Below are 22315 nucleotides of genomic sequence, written 5' to 3' on the forward strand. Positions count from 1 at the left end.
TAGTTTTTGCAACAAAATTTCCCCCAATTTTATAGCGATTGCACAAACTATGTCATGAGACAAAGTTTTCATCCGAATCTCGCAGCGCAAGCGCAACCTTTCATGTTTGAGATTGGCCTGCTGAAGTGGATATCAGAGCTACCGCTTGAGATCCCTTCAAGTGACCTCTGGTCTACAATGTAGAGGACAGCACATTCCCACCTGCTCTGTATATGAGAGTAATACACTTCGCATGTCATCAAAACTGATCATTTCATTATCAGATCTGGAATTTTTTAAATTTATTGAGTTTTTGTGATGTCGGAATCAGAATTGTCCCAGCTCATTGGTGATGGGCTGGGACAATTCTGATTGGTGAATGGGCTGGATTATCACCCAGCTTCATGGCGGTATCAGCACTGTGACCTCTGAGCCACCTTTGCACCTCTTGAACCATTTAACAGTGATACTAATAAGCACTTAACTCATAAAGTTTTCTGGTGGATTTAGGAATCGGAGTGGATCTGGTATGCATGGGAGAACAGCCACTCCATGCTGTGCCTCTATTTAAGGTATGTAGCATTTATTTTGTGTACTAAAAAGGAGCGTAATACTTTGTAAACTACAAAAAATTTCTGGTGAAGGATAAAACGATGTCTCCATTGTTTTTTAGTTTGCACAGTAAAAGCAGCATGTAGATCATTTAAATCAATGGGTCTGATTTGTGTACACAAAGCGTAGCTCAAAATACAAAAGTAAATCGGTGGTGTGGTATCCATTAAAAAAATTCTCCGCTGAAAAATCACTGATTGCAGCACTAAACTTTCACACATAGGAACAAAAGCATTATTGTTTTATGCAATAATCCTGTCAGGTCAATCAACACAATCACACCTTTAAATATTCTTCTGTGACATTTTTATTCTTATGAGCCGAGTATTCACTTTGGCTAAAGTGTTCCGACCATAACCTTTTGCTGCAAGGTAAATTTAGACTTAAAACTTTCGTGACTGCAGGAATTCATATTCTTGGTTCTTTCGGAAAAGTCACGTAAGTAGAAAACAAAAAATAAAGCAAAAAACCCACGACGTTTCGATCGCAACACAAGCGGTTTTCATCAGGCGGAGAGAAAGGTGATCATTTTAGAACTTGGTTTGTGTTTGCGCTTAACGTTATACGTATTGTAATAGCATTATCTATTATACTTAAAGGATTATTTGGAACTCTAGACTAATGTGTTTTGTATAAAGCTTGTTATACTCATTATATTTTGCTTGTTTTAGCTGCACAATAGAAGCAGCAAAGATGGCAGCGTTGGTGATGACTACAACATTCCTCACTGGATCAATCACAGGTTGGGTACACATAGTGTATGTCGTAAAGAGTATACTTAGTTCACTATACTATGTTAGTACACCTTTGAGTTATAATATACCAAAACAAAGTCGTGATTATAATTGTTTTGGTTATTTTTACATACTATACCATGAACGCAAATCATTCAGCGTGTGCATAATCAACGTGCCACGCGGTGGCATTCTCTGTGGCCATGTGCAGTTCTAGTAAACTGCCCCACAGCTTAATGGGCAGTCGTCAACAATAAACGACATTCTACAGTGCCACAGCTGCAGTGTGGGTTGTCCTCTGGCTGCACAGAGACCTTGTCTGTATTAAACCTGATCAGCAAAACCCGCAGACAGACATTTAACGGAATTAAAATATACCAACGTGACACCGTTTGTTTTGTACTGTGTTAATTTTACAATATTAAATCAATACTGTAGTTTTAGCACTAAAGCTACAGTATTGTATGTTTGATAATGTGCTTTTCCCTTGCAGTTTTTACACTTCGAAAAACCTTTCCTACTGCGCCTCCTTCACTCCCCGCATCAAACTGGCTCCCAAGAAGGTTATGAGCCCCATATTTGATCTTTAATATATCCACTTCATTCCTGAGGCTTTTAGAATGATATGAAAATGTGACGATGTAAATTTGAAGATTTAGCCGCATGATAATTTTGAAGCGCTGAACCTGCAAATGTTTCCAGTTCACCTGTGCTAATGACAACTTACAGATACCAGTTTATTTGTGGGACATGTTCTGCCATTTGTTACTGTACTATGCATACAGACGGTGTAATCTATTTAAATGTGATACATAGTGAAATTCGATACTTGTTATTGTTTACTGCATATACACCAAGTAACTTTTGCCAGCAACGTTTGCACAAATTACACCGTCGCATGCATAATGTTTTCATCTTGCTTTGTTCTTGTCTTAGGAAGCAATAAACAGTAAGCATGTCCGCGACAATGGTACGTAAAGCACACTACAGATGTTTACAGCAAATGTATAATCTTCATTTTGTCATCTGGGCATATAGCTGAGGTTCCACTCGAATGTAGTGGAGGCCAGCAATTCCCAGCAAATGCTAATTATATTTTTGAAGCTACTGCTACTTGTACAGATGTTCATATAACTTTATATTGTTGCTTAAAAGAGCAATTAGAATGCATATTTCTGTTAGTGGCCCAATTCCATTGTCTCATTCATACCTTTTACCCCATATGGTCAGTGTTGGCTTCCCACAAAGCAGTACCTATTGCATTGACGTTGAAGGGTTATGGTTTGGGAGTGGTCTGTTTAGAAACATGCCCAGCTGTCTTTATCTACCCAGTGCTGATGACCACAACCACATCAGTTACTCATTAAGACCATGTTAACCTATGCCATTTATAATAAAAGTTCATATGCTATATACAAATATCAAACAGGGAATTTTCGTGTAAGAGAGAGTGTGCATATACATGTGTCTTGCCATTATTATTGGCATTGTTTTCATTATCCAGAATCGAAAATATAAATACTGCTGGAGGCTAACAGTGATTTCCCTTTGAGATAGGGGGTTGTAATTGGTGTAAAACTTGAACAGGATGAAGAAAGGCATGTTGCTGAGATAGTTAAATGGAATGATTCCCAAAGACCAGCGACCAAAGTTGCCACTTTGCAACCTTGATATTCTTTGAAGGACACATGGTGACTGCAGTAGTTCCTTGATTTGTAAAAGAACGGAAGTGGTGGCAAGATGTGGTGACACTAACTGTGTTGGGCTCTTGACTTTGACACGCACATTATATACAGACGCTTGTCTTTGCACTCCTGCCAGGCATCCCCACACTTCTCAAGGCTGTCTCAGCCTTCAAGGGACTAATCCGCTGTTGACAGCAGTTCTGCTGAGTGTATAGCAATTGGCACGCATGGGTGTACGCATTTGCACATGTGTATCTGCGTGTGTTGGAGATGGACCGAGGCCTGATTGGTCAATTTGGTATTTGGGCAAGGCTTGATGCCATTGGCAAAATGCCTTTGCCCCTCCCCGAGCCAATGATTGCGTTACCAGGGTCAGTTGGGAATGGAACCACCCCCATTCCTCCCAGTGGATTGGTACCAACATTCTACACGAATAAAGGGAAAATACCTTTCTTCAAATTCTGTCAAAAAACAGTATAATATAACATGTATTAAATAGTATTATTTAGATGACAAGTAATGGTTGCATTGCTCTGGTATTGAGTATTTATCAAGTTGTAATTTAGAGACAGTTCTACACAATTTCACTGCAACATTGTTCACCTTTTAATGTCTAGCTTCGACTGCAGTTGCTAATACATACTTATCCCCTCTCTTGCTAAACAGGGATGTCTGCTGCAAAGGAGTCTGAGACTAGCCTACCAATACAGGTGGACTATGAAGCTTATGATGCCCAGGTGTTCAAGATACCAGGCAGCACTCGTTGCAACCGGAGTCTTCACAGCCGGTGTGCAAAATCATCTTTGGAACAAAAAGCCAGTTTTGGATGATGATGATGATGATAATGATAATCGTAAAGTGTACTCAGCATAAATACGCATGATAATACTGATGATGATGCTTGCGTTTGGCTAATGAAGAGAAACTATGAGCATGAAAGTGGTCACGCGTAGGGTTTAACAAAGTAAAATTAAAAACACCTATTATAAATGTAATGCTATTCACTAAAATAAAAAAAAACTCTTAATCCGCACATTCCACGAAATAGATGTGAAAAAATTAGCTACACTTTAAGAAATTGTCGTCTGGTCATTTGGCTGATCATGATTGATTGTGCGAAGCTTCATGTGTTGCTTTCCATTTACAGACCGTCGCACGAGGTGCGTGCTCGAGTCACCACGAGCTTCAGCGAGGTGCCGCCAAGCCCTGTCCTTTCGGGGAGAAGTCAGTGCTCGGAGGAGGCCAACAGCCAGGCTTCGGACGACAGCATGTTAGGCAGAACTACGGGCGCATGCCTCATACCGCGTGCTTGTCAACGCCAGTGTGAAATCAGCAGCTCCCTCGGCTACACCACCACACGAGGTTCACCTACATGCCAACACGTGACAGGATATTCATACTATTCCATGAATTGGAGATCCTAGTCTCGTCTGGCACTACGAATTGTCGTGTTTTACAATTGTACGTATGTTGAACTTCTTTCCCACCATACGTAGCCAACTGTGCTAATTGGAGGTTGCGGGAGAAGCAGAACGAACCAAGCATAAAAATACATTTTAAAATAATTATTTTATACACATACAAGATGCACCAATTGGTATTGGTGTATTTTGTATGCACATTCGTTACTTTTGTGACAATGTGCAGGCATTGATTTAATAGGCAAAGTTGTTCGAATTTTATTTTGCTCATATAAAACTTTAAGACAGACATTTTCAGCATTATATTTTTTTATTCTTTGGTATTAATTGTTAAATTATCCTCGGGTAAAAAGAACACATTTTAATGGACTCTTATTCTATTATGTAATTTGCATGTTCATACTTATTTTCATATCTATACGGTCTTGTGTCGTACGTGTTTTCAGTATAAACCATTATGAATATGTATATAACATTTATTTGTTGAAAAAAAAATCTGTTAATGAAGCACTGAGCTGTAACTCCCTGTTGAGATGAAGCAAGCACAGTCGAGTCAGTGAATCTTCAGCTAGTCTTGTATGAGTGCGATGAGGGCTACTGCCATGGTATAAGGAGTAGCACACTGGCCGTGCAGTTTAAAGGTCAACGGTTTGATCTCTGGGCACTGGAGTTCAAACAGTGAGCATGTCTCTTCAATCTGCACTTGCCTCTGTCCAGCCAGCAGTATTGGCTACATCACTGTTGATATGCAGTTCACTTGTAGTAGTGTAAAGTGTTGGTCTTCTCACATCTCTCAGCATGGAAGAGTAGGACAGTTATCTTCTATCAGGGCTCTCTAGCCTAGAAAAATACCCCCTAGTAGTGAATCAAAATCTGCATTTATACTGGAGGAATCTGATGAGCTATAAAGCTCTTTTTCACAGGTGTCTAGTTGGGACGGGTAAGAACATTACAACAACACTGCTGGCTCTTCCGCCAGCAGTGGTGTGAGCAAAAAAATTGCAGGGCTGCCCCCACCCCTTCCCCTCTTACATTTTATTTTTGTATCACGCGTCCGCATGTCGCACGGGATCAGACTTGGCAGAGAGGAACAACTACCGCGACGAGGGGGACTCGAGCGCTCCAGGTCGCTTCCAGGTGGGCAGCGCCGAATCGCTGCTGCGCACCAAGCATGGCAGCTGTCCCCCGCAGCGCGCGCTCATCAACCCCTTTGCGCCGTCGCGCATGCCCCTGAAGCTCACCTCCAACCGTCGCCGATGGATGCACACGTTCCCCGTCGGTAATGTTTCCTTCGTGTCGTTACACGAGCCTGAAAGCACGATAGCACTTTGATAATACAATTTAGAGAATGGCAAAAACAGCTTATGAAGATAAAAAAATGTTTCGTGTGAAAACGTAACTTTTTCTCTTTCTTGTCGATTGGCTTCAGGTCCCACGGGAGAAGCTTTTCAGATTCACCATCAGATGCGACCCAACCCAGAAGAGCTGGCCCTCCAGCTTGTGGATTCAGAAGAGTTTACTGAGAGTGAGAGTACACCTGATCGGTGGGTAACACAAAAGAAAAACCTTTTATGCCATAATATTTTTTTTTTATTCTTAATGATGTTCAATATAAAACATTGTCTTAAAAATGTTATCTTACCAGTAAAGACTTATACCAAAAATAATTTTTCCATTGAAATTCATGAAAAAATCCTTTATTAGTTCATCCTGCAGGGAATACGACTATTTATTTGCATATCTATAAATATATGTACGTACCTTCACCAACCCATACTGACCAGTATGGTGAAGTATGGTCCAATAGCCTCTGAGCCGCATGGTGTGGGGAGCCCCAGATGTGGCTGTACATCTGTAAGGTTTACAACCAGTAATCTTGGTCTGAAATAAATACTGCACTTCTTGTCACTACTAATACAATTGTAGTGTTGTACAGACGGACTCTTCAACGTCTTTTGTAGCACACACTTTTATTCGTCTTATGAACACAGTCCCTATGCACTGAGGGGTATACGGTCCCCTCACCCGTTACACTCAGAACGTACAAGCCTCCGCACCCTACAGGCTACTTAATATCCCGCTCTTCCAGTGTCCTCTGACTGGACCTAGGGAGATGTCTCCCCGACCACTGGTTACTCTGAACCCTAGCCCTTATAAGGGCTGGAGGGCTTGGTCCAGGGTCCTAGAATTCTTCCGCCGTCTTGGGTCTTCGTGTAGTCGAACTCCCCGAGAGCTCTGAGCGCTCTGGCTTTATACTTGTTCGTGGCCGGGTTGTCCAATCCCCGACCACCTTGTGGAACCCTGTGATTGGTCGTTCCCAATCTGCTTTTCGATCCCAATTCACCCTATCTGACCCTGACCGTTTGGTCGTGCGGGAAAACCTTGTTTACGGTCAGCTCTCACAGCTTGTGAGACCCTGACCGTTAGTTTGAGCGGGAAAACCTTGTTAACGATTTGCTCTCCCAGTTTGTGAACATCGAGTGGGTAACTCTACTACATCACCCTCCCCTTCGGAAGCCTCAGCCGTCCCGGCTGTTACAAGCAGAAAATCCCCATCAATGAATCAAAGTGTGTGTGTGCCACAATCAACAAGAACAGGAACATCCAACAAGAACAGGAACACCCACTATAAATACCCCACTTCTGACACCAAATGTAGTGGGTTCGAATTAGGTGCACACACACGCAACTTGGAGGCAACACTATTTATTAAACGGTAAGTAATATAACACTGTACATAAGGTGGTGACCACCTTCCTCAACTCACTAACACTCTGGAACACGACACAGACTGGACCAGGCAGGCAACGGCCTGCCTGGCCCAGGACGACGACTCGGGACTTGACGACCGATGATGTCTTCACTTGGGAGTACAGTACAACAGCCTCGCTCTGCGTTCACACCACGCTTATATCTGCTTTGGCGTGGCCGGCTCCGCCCAGGCGTGGCTGGCTCTCTACAGGCCACGCCTCCCTTCCCAGGACACGCCTCACTTCCCAGGCCACGCCTCCCTTCCCCCACCTCTGGGAAGGTCCGGATCCCTCCACCACGTGACCCCCCAGGCACCCCCTTGGGGCCCACAGCCCTCGTACGGGCCGACACAGTAGTGACCGTTCTATGTCACTACACAATGATAAGTTTATACATTTAGTAGCTTTTTAAATCTATTTTTGATTTGATACGTTCATGTCTACGAGGCTCAAAAAGGCAGCTTTAGCATCTTGAGTAAATAACTAATGTGGCTTGCTCAGTGAGTATTATAGAAGCAGTGGGAGAGGCAGCCTGAGATAGCATCACTGCCAGATGTTAACTTGCTCATTGAATTTTGCCTCGTCTCAATAATGAGAAAATTCCTAGTCACACCTCAGGGGGTGGGATATCTCAGACGGTAATATCACAACAGTGATGAATCCCTACACAATTTTTTAGGACTGTTTTTTATGTATGGCCTATTGCATTCATTTATTCAGGATTATTAGGAAATCATTGGCAGTGTCTGGAATGTGGAATAAAAATAAGGTCAGAGCAACAGGAAAGACTTAAGAGGCTAGCCTCCTCAGCAGTCTTGTTAACATCTGAAGTTGTTTATATGAGTATGAGCAGTACCTTTAAACATGTGAGAAATGTTTTAGCCTGGAGCGATGAGACTTTGGATAGGTTTTAAAATGTGTTTATACGAAATAGCTTTATAATGTAACTTTCATCCTCAAGCGAGTAGAAATGAGCCATAGCACCATGCGGTTTCTAGCATATTTAAGAGCTGTATTTATACACTTTTTGCAAGTGTCATGCGATATGTTATAATGCAGATACATTATTTTTATCAGGTTATGTTATTTTGTACTGTAATCGACATTCTATTTGACGTGCAACTTTAAATATGCTGCAGTGTTGTCCAGGCTATTGATGGTTCCAGTGTGTGTGTGTGGTGGGGAGAGGGGTAACTACAAACTCAGCGACCAGGGTTCGATTCTCGCTCATGGACAACGTCGGTGACGAATATCTGAAATGCTCATGGGCCTTTGCCAGTTCTACTCAGCCTTAAATGAGTACCTGCTGCGTTCTGTAAACATCACCACTGCGGAGACAGAGACAAAAGATAGCCGGGCATGGTGCTGGCCACCCACCTTCCTCGGATACCTCCGATTAGCGCAGTTGGCTACATACGTTGCAAAAGAAGTTCAACATACATATCTGCTGGCGGTAGTAGATGCTCTTGAACACGCACTTGCCCCAACAGTCTGTAGAATAATTAACGAGGATCGTTGTCTTTGTCTTTTATAAGGAAGCGCAAAAATTCACGGAATATCTCGGAGGACATTCCATTCCCACCGTCCATCAGTGGCACAAACCTATGCAGCCTTGAAGAACTCTCCCCTTACCCCCCCAAGCACGGTAATAATTATACATTTATATTCCCCTGTTGTTGATTGATGTCATTGCCGTCAGGATTTTTTATTTATAGTCAACTAATGAATAGTTGAGGTTTCAATGGTAATTTTCTTAAGGGCCCAAGGGATGCAGATTTATATTGTTCGTACAGTTACCATAATAGCTGTGCTATAAACTAAAAACAAACTACTCTTGTATTTATACTCTTGTCTTTTTGTGAATAAAACTGCTTTTGAATTGTTAATTGGAAAACACTTTGCAGCTTATAAACATACCAGAGTAATAAAAATGTGCTCGTGTGCAAATTATAATTAAACAGCAACGCTATAAAAAGTGCAAGATATTAATTTATATAACCTCACATTCACTAATGCTCTCACTACTAATGTTGTTAGTTTCTTTGCCCTCTGTTAAAAACTTCGTCACCCCTTGCAGGTAGACATATACTCTACTCTGTGTGTGTGTGAAATGTCTGTCGGAGGAAGAGGGTGAATTAATCGATTGTGATACCGTAGCTTAAACCTCAGCCTGATGTTAGACCGCTGCAAGGTGTAGATATATTTTACTGCTAATGTTGTTAGTTTCTTTGCCCGCTGTTAAAAAAACATCTTTACGTCAGCCCTTGCTGGTACAGGTATCCTATACTCTGTGTGTGAAATGTCTGTATTAGGCAGAGGGTTAATTCATCAATTGCGATGCCGTAGCTTAAACCTCAGCCGGATGGTCGAATGCTGCAGGGTGTAGTTATATTTTAGTATATGCTTCATCCCCGACTCTATTTAAATATGTGTGCAATTTGCAATCTTTCCATGTCTTTATGAAAGCATTACCTAGACGGTAATGAGATTGTAACATGAGCGCTGCATCTTTTTGCAAATTTAATTGGTTTCATGTGATGCAGGTTTTTCTTGCAATGCTGTCTCGAAAAAGGCAGCCGTTTCAGTCGAGAAAAATCTACCCCCCCTCCCAGAGCCCAGTGAGTAACGAAAGCCAAACATGCTGATGTATTCATTAATGTCATTGCATAACTTGTGGTTTCCAATGTGCTTGTCAAAGCGTTATACATTTTTGTAGCGTACAGGTCACATGTCTGTTCTTTCAAAACAGTCGATAAAGCCACAGCTATTTAGAGGGATGGGTTTTGCATGAAATTTATTTAAATGGATAACATCTCATATATTCTCTGGCATTATTTCATGCAAATTATCTCCCCTAATGAGTCTCAAAAGCTTTTAGAAATCTACTTACTTTTAATGAGGACCACTGATATGGACGTTGAATTAGCATTATCACTGTTTATTTGGTTATAATTTTCTAAAACGAATATTTATGTATTCATACCATTGCTGACTGCTACTTTAAACCTAAATGCTAGTAGAAATGTTTATTTTTTTTACACCATGTACATAGTACTATATAAAAAAAGTTTTTTATGGTGGCAAAGGATAACTGCAACTTTTGTTTTCAATTTATTAACTGGAAAAACATTTAAAACTGGCACGCCCTATGCAGCCATTCATGTGTTCACATAAGCACCTTAATTGCATACATATATTCGACTGCCTTGTAATTTCTGATTTCTGTGATGTTTGCAGTTGTGACTTTGTTATTGGGTAATTATTATATTATATATGTTCAATTATTGAATGCTGCAAGTGTTCTTGTGTGCAATGTATGTTATCTCTTACATTATGAAACTTCGATTATTTTAACCAATCCAATGCTTATATTGATCATCACAAACGTTAAAGAATGCATGTTAAACGCACTTATTCTCAGCATTGCACATTGCCTGCATGAATTTGTGATAATTAAACTGATTTCAATGCTTTTTTAATCAATCTTTCTCTTTTTGTTGTCCCTGTGTCTCCTCTTATCGCATACTGTGAATGTCTTTCATGTTCGTGGGCTGTGTGTCTCTGCGTGTGTGCGTGGACATTTGATTTGTGATTGTGTGCTCGGGGGTGTTTTCCCACAAAGCTGACAGCCCCTCTCCTCCGGTAGTGCCCAGTTTCTGTTGCACAGTTGGGGTGGATTGGAAGTCTCTCACCACCCCTGCCTGTCTTCCTCTCACCACGGACTACTTTCCGGACAAGCAGTCCTTGCAGAACGATTACTCGGAGGGATGCTATGATTTGCTTCCGGATACGTTTGATGCAGACAGGTGATTGTCATCGGCAGCACAATGTGTCTTGTTGAGAAGAGCGATCATTGCTGTTGACATTTCTACATTACGATATATGTTTAAAGAGAAATGGGTGTTGCAGTTGGTTTTTTAATAGGCTAATATTTGAATCGTAATGAATAGTGCTTGAGTTGGGGAATGTCATATGCAGTGTGTATACACACATTTATTGGAATTCATCATCATATATGCAGCTAATTTCATTGTGCACTAAATCTAAAAGTTATTGGCCCAGACACTGTTATTTCACACCAAAACTTTTACATTCTGATGATGTCTGAGAGAAAGTTATTACCGTATTTTCCCACATATAGCCCGCATACGCATATAACCCGCAGATGCATATACCACGCAAAAATAGCGTTTTTGTATAAAACAAATTTCAGATAGCCCGCACCTCCATATACCCCGCATGCATTCATATCTTTAACGTCGTTACTGCAGCTTAATTCCATCATATTAATACAAAGTATACATTTGTAATACAATCCACTATCAATTGTTAATATTAAAATCATAACGTGCACAAAGAAAACAAACTAACTGGAAATTAGTGAACTTAAAACCGTAAATAAGCAACAAAAGTAAATATCCAATAAATAAGTAACACATAACTGGTAGATAAGTAAGTAAGCGTACTGTTAGGCTTACCAGCATTCGACCTCATCATATTACAGCTACTGGACCAGTAGTACAGTTTTCGCACTGGTAGATTGCGCACTGCGCAGATAATAGCGGCACTACGGTAACGCCATTGCCTCCTGGCAACAAAGCCATTGGAAGTTTGAAACAAAGCTCATGGTCGCGACTGTATAGCGCTCAGCTACTAGCAGCAGCCTAAGGGACTCAGCAATTATGATTCCGCGTCTGGTAGACGTTTGTTCTGGCCCTTCCCATTGTGCAATCCATAGCCTCAAGTGAAACTTTCACACCCCCCTACAGCCACTGAAAGTACTACGGTAAACAAAGTGCGCCCACTTCAAACATTGTCGTTTCATTGTACATACAATTCGAATCATTTAAAATGTGATAACGTGTGCAATTTTAGTGTGCGTGGTTTATTCAGCAGTGCTTTAGTCAAAGGTACGTGTTGCATAGTGGATAGTCTTTCCATGAAAACATTTAACGAGTTATGACATGTCACACATGTAAAATATTTTTTGGGATAGCCCGCACCTCCATATACCTCGCAGGGTCTTGTTTTGTTTGTAAAAAGTGGTCTACCCCGCGGGTTATATGGGGGAAAATACGGCATTTGTTTTATTTTTGATTACAAAATGTTCTTTAGGTTGTAATGAGGTGATTTCATACCAAGCTAAATAATTGAACTGTAATAATGTGAGACATTTTATAATAATGAATGCTCTTAAATTAATCTGGTTATTTGTTTTTATTATAAATCGAGCTCTTCACCTCCACCATTTTGCCCTTGTAAAATGTACTGTCCCTTACCTTAATATATTACTATATTCTGCAAACGACTAATTGGCTAAAAACACATCTAATGTGTTCCGGTTGTACAGAATTTACAGATACGGTATTCAAGTGACGTACATAATTTAGAAAATAATGTTCAATCTTGAGCTATTTTACATTGCACCTAAAAAACATTTTTGATTTGCAAGACTGCTGTTGGCATGGTGTGTATTTTGTCATCTGGCACCGTTGCAGAAGCGACGAGGAATGTGTCAAGAGGCTGACAGCGCAGCAAGTGTACGAGGAGTTTATTTCTCAGAGGTTAATGCAGGGCTACCAGCTGATTGTTCAGCCCCGCACCAACAAGACCAATGTGTCTACCCCAAGTCTACCATTGAGCAGCAGTCCACGTTTCACCAAAGGTGGGAGCATACGTACACTTGTGAAGGGCATATCTGGAGAGGTGAGTGGAGGAGCATTACTATTCTAGACAAGCATGGCTCAATTTCAAGTGGATGTATAGTCGTGAAAGTTTTGGGTACATTTCTGGAAAAGTGATTACATGTAAGAGAAGTTCTTTTTTTAAACTAATGTTTTCATTTGAACATAATTAGCCTTGCATAGAAAATCCAAATGAATTTTAGATATCATTGTCTGGCTATTATAGACTATATAAAAGCAATGAATTCAATGGCAACTGAAGCAGTCGTCCAAACTTTTACAAAAATCTACATTATCAAAAGCATGAATAAAGATGAGATTGCATGAAGAAAGCAACAAAATACAAATCAGGTTAAGATTCAGGTAAGGAGATTCATAGCATATATGTTTTAAAGATAGCATACATAAAGGAAGTATTAACCATCTTAGACTCGGTGACAACTTGGTTAGAATAACGTATGAAAATTACCTTGTGTAAATGATTGAAGAAGTTAACATAGAAGGCTTTACAGTTGGATTCCGGATGAAGGAGCAAAATAAGTTTCAACAGCGTTGATAACAATATAATTGTTGGATTAACTCAAGTGGATAATGTCGGAGCATGTGTACTTCGGGCAATTATTGAAGGTGCATACGGATGAAATTGTGAAATAGAGATGAACGAGAGCAGGATAGAGTGCCTTTTAAAATCTGAATTTGATAACGGAAAGAAGTTTGCCTGAAGAAGAATATTTTCAAGAAGTGCGTATTACCTTTTAGACATGGTTCAGAAACACACTGATATAGAAGATGGAATGAAAGCTGAAGAGTACAGAAATAACCACAACATAGCTACATGATTGCAAATGCACAGAGGCAGAGGAACACAGATCGGAGAGTAATCATGTGATAGATACATTATATTGACTGTTAAGGAAAGTTGACTTTGGCAGGATATATCGGGATAATGACTGATGGATGGAGCCGGGTTTTGGAATGGCAACCAATGGAGAGAACACATCCGAGAGGGCGATCATCACAGTGATGGAGCATTGATATCAGCTCATATGCAGGAGTGAGATTAAATGTGGTATTGTCTTGCAATGAGGGGATGCCGATGAAGTGATGAGGCTGTGATCCAGCAAATAAGTCCATGGCTAATGATGATGATGATTATTATTATTTTTTTTTAATTAACATTAAAGTTCCAACAATAGAACAAACATAAATGCAACATAAATGCAACATAAATGCAACAATTGCACTGCAGAAATTCGTTTTAACATACTTCGTTTTCATATATATGTATGTTCAGCCAAGGATTTGTGTTTGTAAAAAAAAGTTGCTGGAAATTGGTGGCTTACCGATTTCGATTGGATTTGCCCATGGGTTTATGGCGATCTCTTATCAGTTATTAAAAAACCTCTTGAAAAGGCTGTCCATCATCGAAATCTCCCTGGCGCGACATGTTGCTCCATTAGCATAAAGGGTCACAGTTAAATTATCAGCACATGTGCACTTGGACAGATGGTTAGCCCGAACCTGATACACTCAGAGATTTCCCCCCCCACCCCCCCCCAGGAAGCGTGATTACTCCAGCTTTGGATTTTTTCACCTTATTTAAAATGCATTGGTAATACGTCTGACTCATATTCACCATCTCATTAGCAAATTATGCGTACAGCACTTGCATTATAAACAAAAGTTTGAATTGGCATCAATTGCAGCAGGAGACATGCTTGTAACCCGGGAGCTGAAAAAAATTCATGACAAATATAATTCGTGCTGAAGTTACAAGAGAGGAATAACAAAATAAACTGGGCGCAATCTGTTCATTAAATTTTTTCAAAAGAGTATTAATATTAAAGGAGTTTCTGCACTTCATACCAAATTAACTGATGAGATTGAGTGAGATTCCTTAGAAAAATACATGAATGTTGAGTCTACAAAGGAAAGTCAAGTTTGTAATTTGGGGAGAGCTGAAATAAGCAGGAATGTCTATCGGCCAATAAAGGTCACGGCTAACCTAAGTGGTTATTGATGTGGACAGTAGACATTCACAGGAATACTTCATTTATTGAACACTCTTTTGTATTTAGATTGATATTGGATTTGAAGTAAAATAAATAGTGCACATTTATTGAGCTACAATCTGCAAAACCAGATACTTTTAGTTCAATAATATAAATAAATTTTGAGGGTCATATGTGGGCCTGGAGAATTTACTTGGGTTTAGACTATTGATCGGCCATTGTTTTTTATGTTTAAAAATCCCCCCTCTGTTACTTTTGTTCATATTCACTTCGTTTTGTAGGATAAAATATCACCTTTTATATACGTGCTGCGTTTACACCTGTACTTGAGTGCACTGCCGTATGTTTTTTTTTTTCACTCAAGCAGCAGAGTGTGGTTGTGCAGTGGATTTCGTTGCGCTGATGCTTATTTCTTTAACACTGCACGAGCTTACCGATGCTTTTTCGAATTTGTTTTCAAAATGGATTTGAAGGGATTTTCTCCAGGCCACTGGTGGAGGAGGAGACCCACCACTGGCTCAGCATGGGTCGCAACCTGCACATTGTTTCTCTGAAGGACAAGAAGATCAGCGTCACACGATACTTACCGAAGTCAGTGCCAGATCTATTTTGAGAACTTTTAAAATAATGTAAAAAATATTACGCTACGATGACCATCCCATGTTACAGTAAAACCTTGGATTGCGAGCGTAATTCGTTCCGGAAACGTGTTTGTGATCCAAAGCACTCGTATATCAGTTGTGATCACGTGACGCTCGGCAGACAAAGCGTATACGTACTACTCGTATTTGAAGACCTCGCTCGTTTATCAAATTAATATTTTAAAAATTTGCTCGTCTTGCAAAACACTCGCAGACCAAGTTACTCGCAATCCAAGGTTTTACTGTATACATATTTTTCACTGGATATAATGAATCTTTAAGCTGTGTTTTTTTATAATTCAAAGTATTGAAGACTGCACAGCTCGCTGTCATCTTCTCACAGCTTGAATCCATGAGTTGTCTGCGTTCTTGTGTGTGCAGGCACCCATATGAGTCGGCCCAGTTTCCATACACGTACAGCCTCTGTACCCCACACTCGGATGGCGAGTTTCTTTCTTGCTGGGTAGAATTCTGCCACGAGCGTCTGGAGGAGTACAAGTGGAACTACCTTGATCAGTACATTTGCTCTGCAGGATCTGAGGACTTTAGGTAATCACAGCTTCTTATGCCTGCATATGTATCCCATGCTTGCATATTTGCACACTGTGTGTTGCCTTATGAACGCTGCTTAAAATTCCGCTGCTCTTGCATGTATGTTGAACTTCTTTTGCACCGTACATAGCCAACCGTGCTAATCAGGGGGTGCTCTTGCCAACCATCTTTTAACAATTGTATTTTTATTCTCGAGTTCGGTGCCAGTTTTGATTCGAAAAGCTCCTTTCCATTGTGCACTTAGTCTCATTGAATCGCTCAAGTTCTGGAGGACACGATTCCTGCTCCTCCCTGCGGCCACGGCACTCACGAAGCGAATCTGTGAGGGAGAGGAGCCTTGCAACAGCTACGAGTGGCAGCGAAGCGAGGACGAGGAGCTGCAGCTCATAGATAACTTCATCCGCTTCATGGAGAGCCTCAATCGCATGCGACGACGCCACCGCTCCGACCGCATCATACGCGTAACTCTTCAGCACCGTTGTAGTGCCTTCGCAAGTTGGAACTATTGCAGCATTTTACAGTTACTTGCGTACATGTGTACGCTTGTATCCCTTTGTAATTAAATGTTAACATTTTTAATCCCACACCTGATAATTCTGCCCAACCGTTGATTACATGCACAGTTTAAATATTTGAATATTGTAGGTAATTCTGTGAATGTAAAACATGTTTTTTTATTTAATTGTCACTGTTTTGATAATTTGTTGAATGTTCAAGATTGTCTGTAATTTGATCAGAAATATCAAGTTATTTTAAGGTCCAGATTAAAACAACAACCCCCATTTATTGCAACATATTAATGCTTTACTGTTCACGGTAACAAGCATATAAAAAATGTTTTGCCTGTTATATGTAGAAAAATATATATTTTTTGCTTCCAAAAATATTTTTCGTGAGTGTCCAACTAAGAAGCTTTGCTTCATTGGCCTTTGTGCCGTCACGGTTGGGTGAAGAGGCCGCTGGCTCTGCACATTTTTTTGCAAGATACCTGCAAAACAAGTCGAGATACACATACAAATTCCCCACACCTTTGGCGTTTATGCCAATCAGATAGAATTGGTATTTTTAATGGCTAATCCATTATTTAACAGCTCTTAAAATTGAAATTGATTTTTGTAAGGTACAAGAACCTAACATTTTAAGCAATCCCTTTAAGTATTTTTCAAGGGTACATATTTTTCAGGAAGAAATAATTGCACATTTAAACAAATGCATTTGTAATATGTTTCATCGGGTGCAACAGTAGTTAATAGTCATGTAAAGTTATGCAATTTTACCACCTTTTTTTAGACATGCTTACTGGTCTGGATCTTGCAAGGTGCTACACTGGAAGAAAACTGGTTTTGTTTGCACGCTGGATAAAAGTGAAAGCTAGGATTTATGACTCGTCACTAATCGAAAGTGATATACAATATTCCACATTTATTAAAGCCGGCGTACTCCTTAAACTGACAAATGTTGCTTGCGCTCAAGTGTTCGCACGCTCTTGTGACTTGGTTGTTAAATTGATGATGGAGGTAAATAGTAATGATGGTTCCTGAAGTGTGAAGATTGTCGAGTTAATGTTGGTTATTGTATTTGAAACTGACAAATTAGTTGCCCCCATTACAAAGTTATCATGTATACTTGAACAAAAAAGTATTTTAAACGATGGCATTTCCACTGGTGCTCCTTATGATTACTTTACAAAATAACTCATATTTTCGCATGCCTTGTATTGTTTTCATTTCTTTTTATTGATTTTATTTTTAACTTTACCACGTAGTAATTAAAAACGAATGCTTCTAACAACAGTGAATGCTAATTTTATAACTGCTTTATGGCCACAGAGACAACCGGATGGTATGGTTAAGATTCCTGCGTTGAAGCCGCCGGCGTCTGGTGCCTCCTGTGGGCCAAGTGTGGCGTCTATGATGGGCCAGGATCCCGGCAACCCAGTTAACATCAGAAAAGGCACATCTGCCCTTGCCGCTCTTCTGGAGATGGAGGCCATCCAAAGGTCAACACGCTCCAGGGAGCAGACTTTGTAGAAGCATTTAAAATAGCCACGGGAATCTTAGAGTTGTGTTGCATTTAAATTATTGAACTGTAATGCTTGTATAACTTGCACATGCTTCCCATTTTCAATGCACTTAATAGACATGATTAAATTACCATGTCCATAAACAAATTTACGTTTTTATTTAAAACAATATATTTTTTTACATTCTTAAGTGAAATATATTCTTGAAGGGTTTTATTTACAGGGTGTTTGCCTATTTCATTGTGCCTGTTTGCTATGCAGGAGCGAAGAGGAGCGATACTCGGTGAATGCGATTAAACCTACCACAGACTCACAGCCTGGGGTTCCCAGTATGACCCCAACTTACCTGGACAGCCCCAGGAAGGTACTTGGAGAGCATAAGGGCATCTCATTTCCATTTGAGAAAAGGCACATTTCCATTTTAGAAGTGTCACATTTCGACATGCCCCTTCACGTTCATGAAGAGTATTTAGAATTAATTTCTCGGAAGGTGCAATACTCGCCTTAAAAATATAGCATTTTTCTCATTTTATACCGATTAGAAACACAAATGCAGCAAAAGCTAATCATGTTGATATTGCACCATAAGTGTCATGTTCCGGTACAGGACGCTGCCAATGACAAGACTGGTGCAGTAGAGCTTGGCATTTCCTGCAGGGATCATATCCCAATTCCTATTACAAATCTGCAGAAATTACAATTTCAATTAATTGATTTGTCCAGGTCAACATCTCCATTCATTTGAAAAGGATTCTCACAGATATTCTGGCCTGAAAGAGCAATTTATCTCAACCGCATAGATTCAGGCAAGAGACTGGTCTGGGCCAGTCTCCATTAGGCCATTCAGGGCAAACAGGTACTTTGATCTTTCTTGAATGCCTCACTAATCGGAAAGAAATCAGATTCATTATATGCACTAGAAATACTATACTATTTAATGACAATTCTGGTCTATACTAGCCAACTGGTATCGGGGGTCAATTCCAGCCAGCCAGTATTAGAACCCCATTGAAATGTACTGCTTAGGAATCGCCCATAAGTAGTAATTGCTATTTTGGTCAATACTGTCTGGCTGGTGTCGGGGCTGATTCCAGCCAAGCCAGTATTGCTAAGAATTGCTCCCGTTTTATTAAGGTATCGGCCATATGTTTCAATGGCTATTCTACTCGGCTGGCCATATCCCTACGGTTCCTGCCTTCCTGCTTAAATACCATATCGAGTTCTCCACAGCCTGCCCCTCCTCTCCCACAACAACCTCACCATGATTCTGTCAATCCCTTGATCCCGTAACGAATGGTTATTTCCCATTCTTTTAGTTTGTTGTTCATCCCGCGCACCTCCGATTAGCACGGTTGGCTACGTACGGTGCAAAAGAAGTTCAACATACATTCTTTGAGTGGAATCACAATTCTCGGCTAGAAATCGTGAGAATCGCCCAGCTCTTTAAGGTGTGCGGTGATATTTGGCACAGCCCTGGTGTCAAGCGCTATAGAACATACGCTTTTAAGTGAAGCACTTTCAGATGCTCATTTATATTCAGGCAGCCACACGCGTTGGGCTTTGTAGAGAACAACTTGGTGGATGCTCTTACGGCATCATTTGTCGTTTGTCCGAGTTGTTTACTTTTCATTATCTGCTTACGTAGCTCCCTGGCAGAAGTATTCTCAGCACGATTGTTTTGTTGGCTTGGGTGAAATGCGTTGATGATGCTATGGATATTGTTTTACTTCATTTCCCATTATTGTGCTTTGACCCTTTGTATCCTCATGTTATTTGTTCTTGTGTCTGTTTTACTACGCTTACTACTGCGTCTTTGAAAATTTATTGACGTCTACTATTTTTTTTTACTATATAATGTATTTATGTTTTTCCCATTTCCAAGCACCTTTCTCTTAGTATCTTGCAATATTTTCTTTCTCTGTCCGTGCACTGGCTGACACTCAGGAGGGAAGTTTCTTTGCCGAGGTAGTGCGAAGTCCTCGCTCTTCTTCCTCCTCCTCTTCTTACCACACACAGGTCAGTCAATGTTTTAAGCCACACGTCCACTGCTAAAAAAGGGAGAAGATTTGGCATGCACCAGTCATGAAAGGGTGCGACACAGTGATGAGATGTTAACTTCCTCGCTTGGTATGCAGGAGGTTGTGGTTAAGATCCCTGACACCTGTGTATTTGGAGTTTGCATGTTCTCTCCCCCCCGTGGTCGTGTGGACTTTTCTCCTGGTCCATTTTATTTGGCTGCTATAAATGTCCACGTAATAAGCCACTTCGTTGAGCAACATTCTTGGTCGGGTAGTTTCTGCAAAATAGCTACATAGCTCAGTAGATCTTACCTGGTAAATACAAAATAGAATATAGTATGTTTTTGCCTGTCAAAAGCTACTGAGAAGTCACAGTTGTGAACCTATAATAATGTTAAAAATACTTTACAAGCAAGTGGGGATGCATCTTTTTTTTAGTTTTGTCCATGTATTCAGATACATGGCTATTGTGTAAAGGATTTTATTATATGAGGAATGTTATGAAATCACCGGTTTCACAAAGGGATGTACGACCCCTCTCGCCCCTGGTAAGTATTTGGCCATGTCTATTCCTTTTACAAATGTTTGCTGCTATGCTGACTGAAGTTAATGTGGTGATACGAAAGGATTGGTTCACCATTGGTTTGTGCGTCTTTTTTTGGTTGAATGTATTAACCGTTCATGTAATCTTGTTATGTAAAACATTATGCATTTTATGTTTCTAGATAATAAATTGTAACTGTTTTCCGAGTAATGCGTTGTTCCTTACGTAATTGATTTGGACGTTTATTAACAGCATGTTTACACCTATAAGCTGATGTGTCTGCATGTTTTATTGCCGCTGTGAAATATCGTGATCTTTATTGGCTCAGTTTCATTCCAAGGTCATACAGTTCAGTCTGGCAATGCTGCAGTGCCACTAGCTGGGTGACTGTTGTAACTGCAGCTCTGGTCACTGTTTCAATATTGTATTTCAATGTTAAATCACATTAACGCACCTTGTTTGATAAAGCATTCATTAACGAGAGCAAAAGGCAACTATATTTCTTGATGTAGGTAAATGTGTAGCACAGTGTTCTGTTTAATATTTCCAACGTCTTCTATAGTTGATAGAGTGTACAATATGTATGAGTTTAATTTTCGATTTAAAGCTTTCGTGACTGCAGGGATTCATCTTCTTGGTTATTTCGGTAAAGTCACGTGACTTTACCGAAAGAACCAAGAAGATGTATGAGTTTTGCAACCATATTTTGAACATGGCTCATTTTCATCATATCTAAAGCACATGTAAATATGTTTTCTGCAGCAGTCGATAACGGCAGACGTGGCAGCAGTGACCGTGACCTATGCCGATGGCAGTGTGATTGCTTCCAACGTGCATGGAGAGCAGAGTTCAACAGGGGACAGCAGGTAACAATTGATTCAAATAGATAATCGTTTTACTTCAACTTAAACATGTGTTCTCCTTTAAAGCAGTTCCAATACTATCTTGACTTATTAATTCACTTGAACAGTTCACTACATTCAGATCTACGGCGCATTGTGATATATGGACGAAATGGCCCTTACAAATGAAAAGTATCAGTATCCGAGTAACTATTACATATGGCAAACCACTTGTGCAGATAGACGTATCAATCTTGCGAGGCCACTTGATGAAATAGGTTTTAATGTTTCTTGTATTAATGCTCAGCGTGGCTGGGATGTGTTGCTAATGCTGTGTACGTGTGTTGTTTTCAAAGCAGTTTGGCTCAACCAGCAGTACTGCCAGATGTTAATGGTGGCCATGCTTACCTACTCAATATTCTGGACGCCATGAAACATCCTAAGTGAGTCGATTTTATCTTCACATAAAGGATATCGAGACACTTGTATTTTACGTCTGCATATTGATACAACTGCCCATTTCTTTTGTGGAAATAAGGGCTCTGACATTAAAGTAAGTAATATTCTTACGAACATATGCAACTAATTATTTGCTGATGCTACATTGGTGCAAAAATTAACACAAAAAAATCTACACATTGATCAATAAGGCAATAATACTGCCTTTTAAGGCAATAATACTGCCTTCAAATAAAATTACACACTAGGTGATATTTTTGGCAATGGCCCTTCATAGCACGTCATTATTTTGTGCTATGAAGGACCATTGCCCATCTATCATAATATTTTGTCTTTTTGGCGCAGTGTTATTGACTAAC

At 40.2% G+C, this 22315-nt stretch overlaps 1 protein-coding gene across 11 annotated transcripts in view; it reads left to right on the forward strand.

Annotated features, from left to right (window-relative positions):
• Window positions 1-22315, forward strand: part of DEPDC5 (DEP domain containing 5, GATOR1 subcomplex subunit) — a 50256-nt gene that overhangs the window by 17400 nt on the left and 10541 nt on the right. For 2 of the 11 annotated variants that reach the window (XM_061561287.1, XM_061561288.1), the window contains exons 16-35: window positions 490-551; window positions 1263-1333; window positions 1819-1888; window positions 2262-2295; window positions 3677-3797; window positions 4158-4372; window positions 5507-5710; window positions 5861-5975; window positions 8717-8826; window positions 9725-9799; window positions 10804-10987; window positions 12680-12846; window positions 15351-15468; window positions 15900-16067; window positions 16315-16531; window positions 17900-18069; window positions 18355-18457; window positions 20038-20109; window positions 21418-21521; window positions 21854-21940. In XM_061561287.1, the coding sequence (XP_061417271.1) occupies window positions 490-551; window positions 1263-1333; window positions 1819-1888; window positions 2262-2295; window positions 3677-3797; window positions 4158-4372; window positions 5507-5710; window positions 5861-5975; window positions 8717-8826; window positions 9725-9799; window positions 10804-10987; window positions 12680-12846; window positions 15351-15468; window positions 15900-16067; window positions 16315-16531; window positions 17900-18069; window positions 18355-18457; window positions 20038-20109; window positions 21418-21521; window positions 21854-21940 (2467 nt within the window). Of the gene's footprint in view, window positions 1-489; window positions 552-1262; window positions 1334-1818; window positions 1889-2261; window positions 2296-3676; window positions 3798-4157; window positions 4373-5506; window positions 5711-5860; window positions 5976-8716; window positions 8827-9724; window positions 9800-10418; window positions 10762-10803; window positions 10988-12679; window positions 12847-15350; window positions 15469-15899; window positions 16068-16314; window positions 16532-17899; window positions 18070-18354; window positions 18458-20037; window positions 20110-21417; window positions 21522-21853; window positions 21941-22315 lie in introns of those variants that run through there. The other 9 variants (XM_061561290.1, XM_061561289.1, XM_061561291.1 and 6 more) reach the window with 9 other exon arrangements.

Source organism: Lethenteron reissneri, chromosome 27, assembly GCF_015708825.2.
Source record: "Lethenteron reissneri isolate LAM-NWPU_2019-01 chromosome 27, ASM1570882v1, whole genome shotgun sequence".
Lineage (NCBI taxonomy): Eukaryota > Metazoa > Chordata > Hyperoartia > Petromyzontiformes > Petromyzontidae > Lethenteron > Lethenteron reissneri.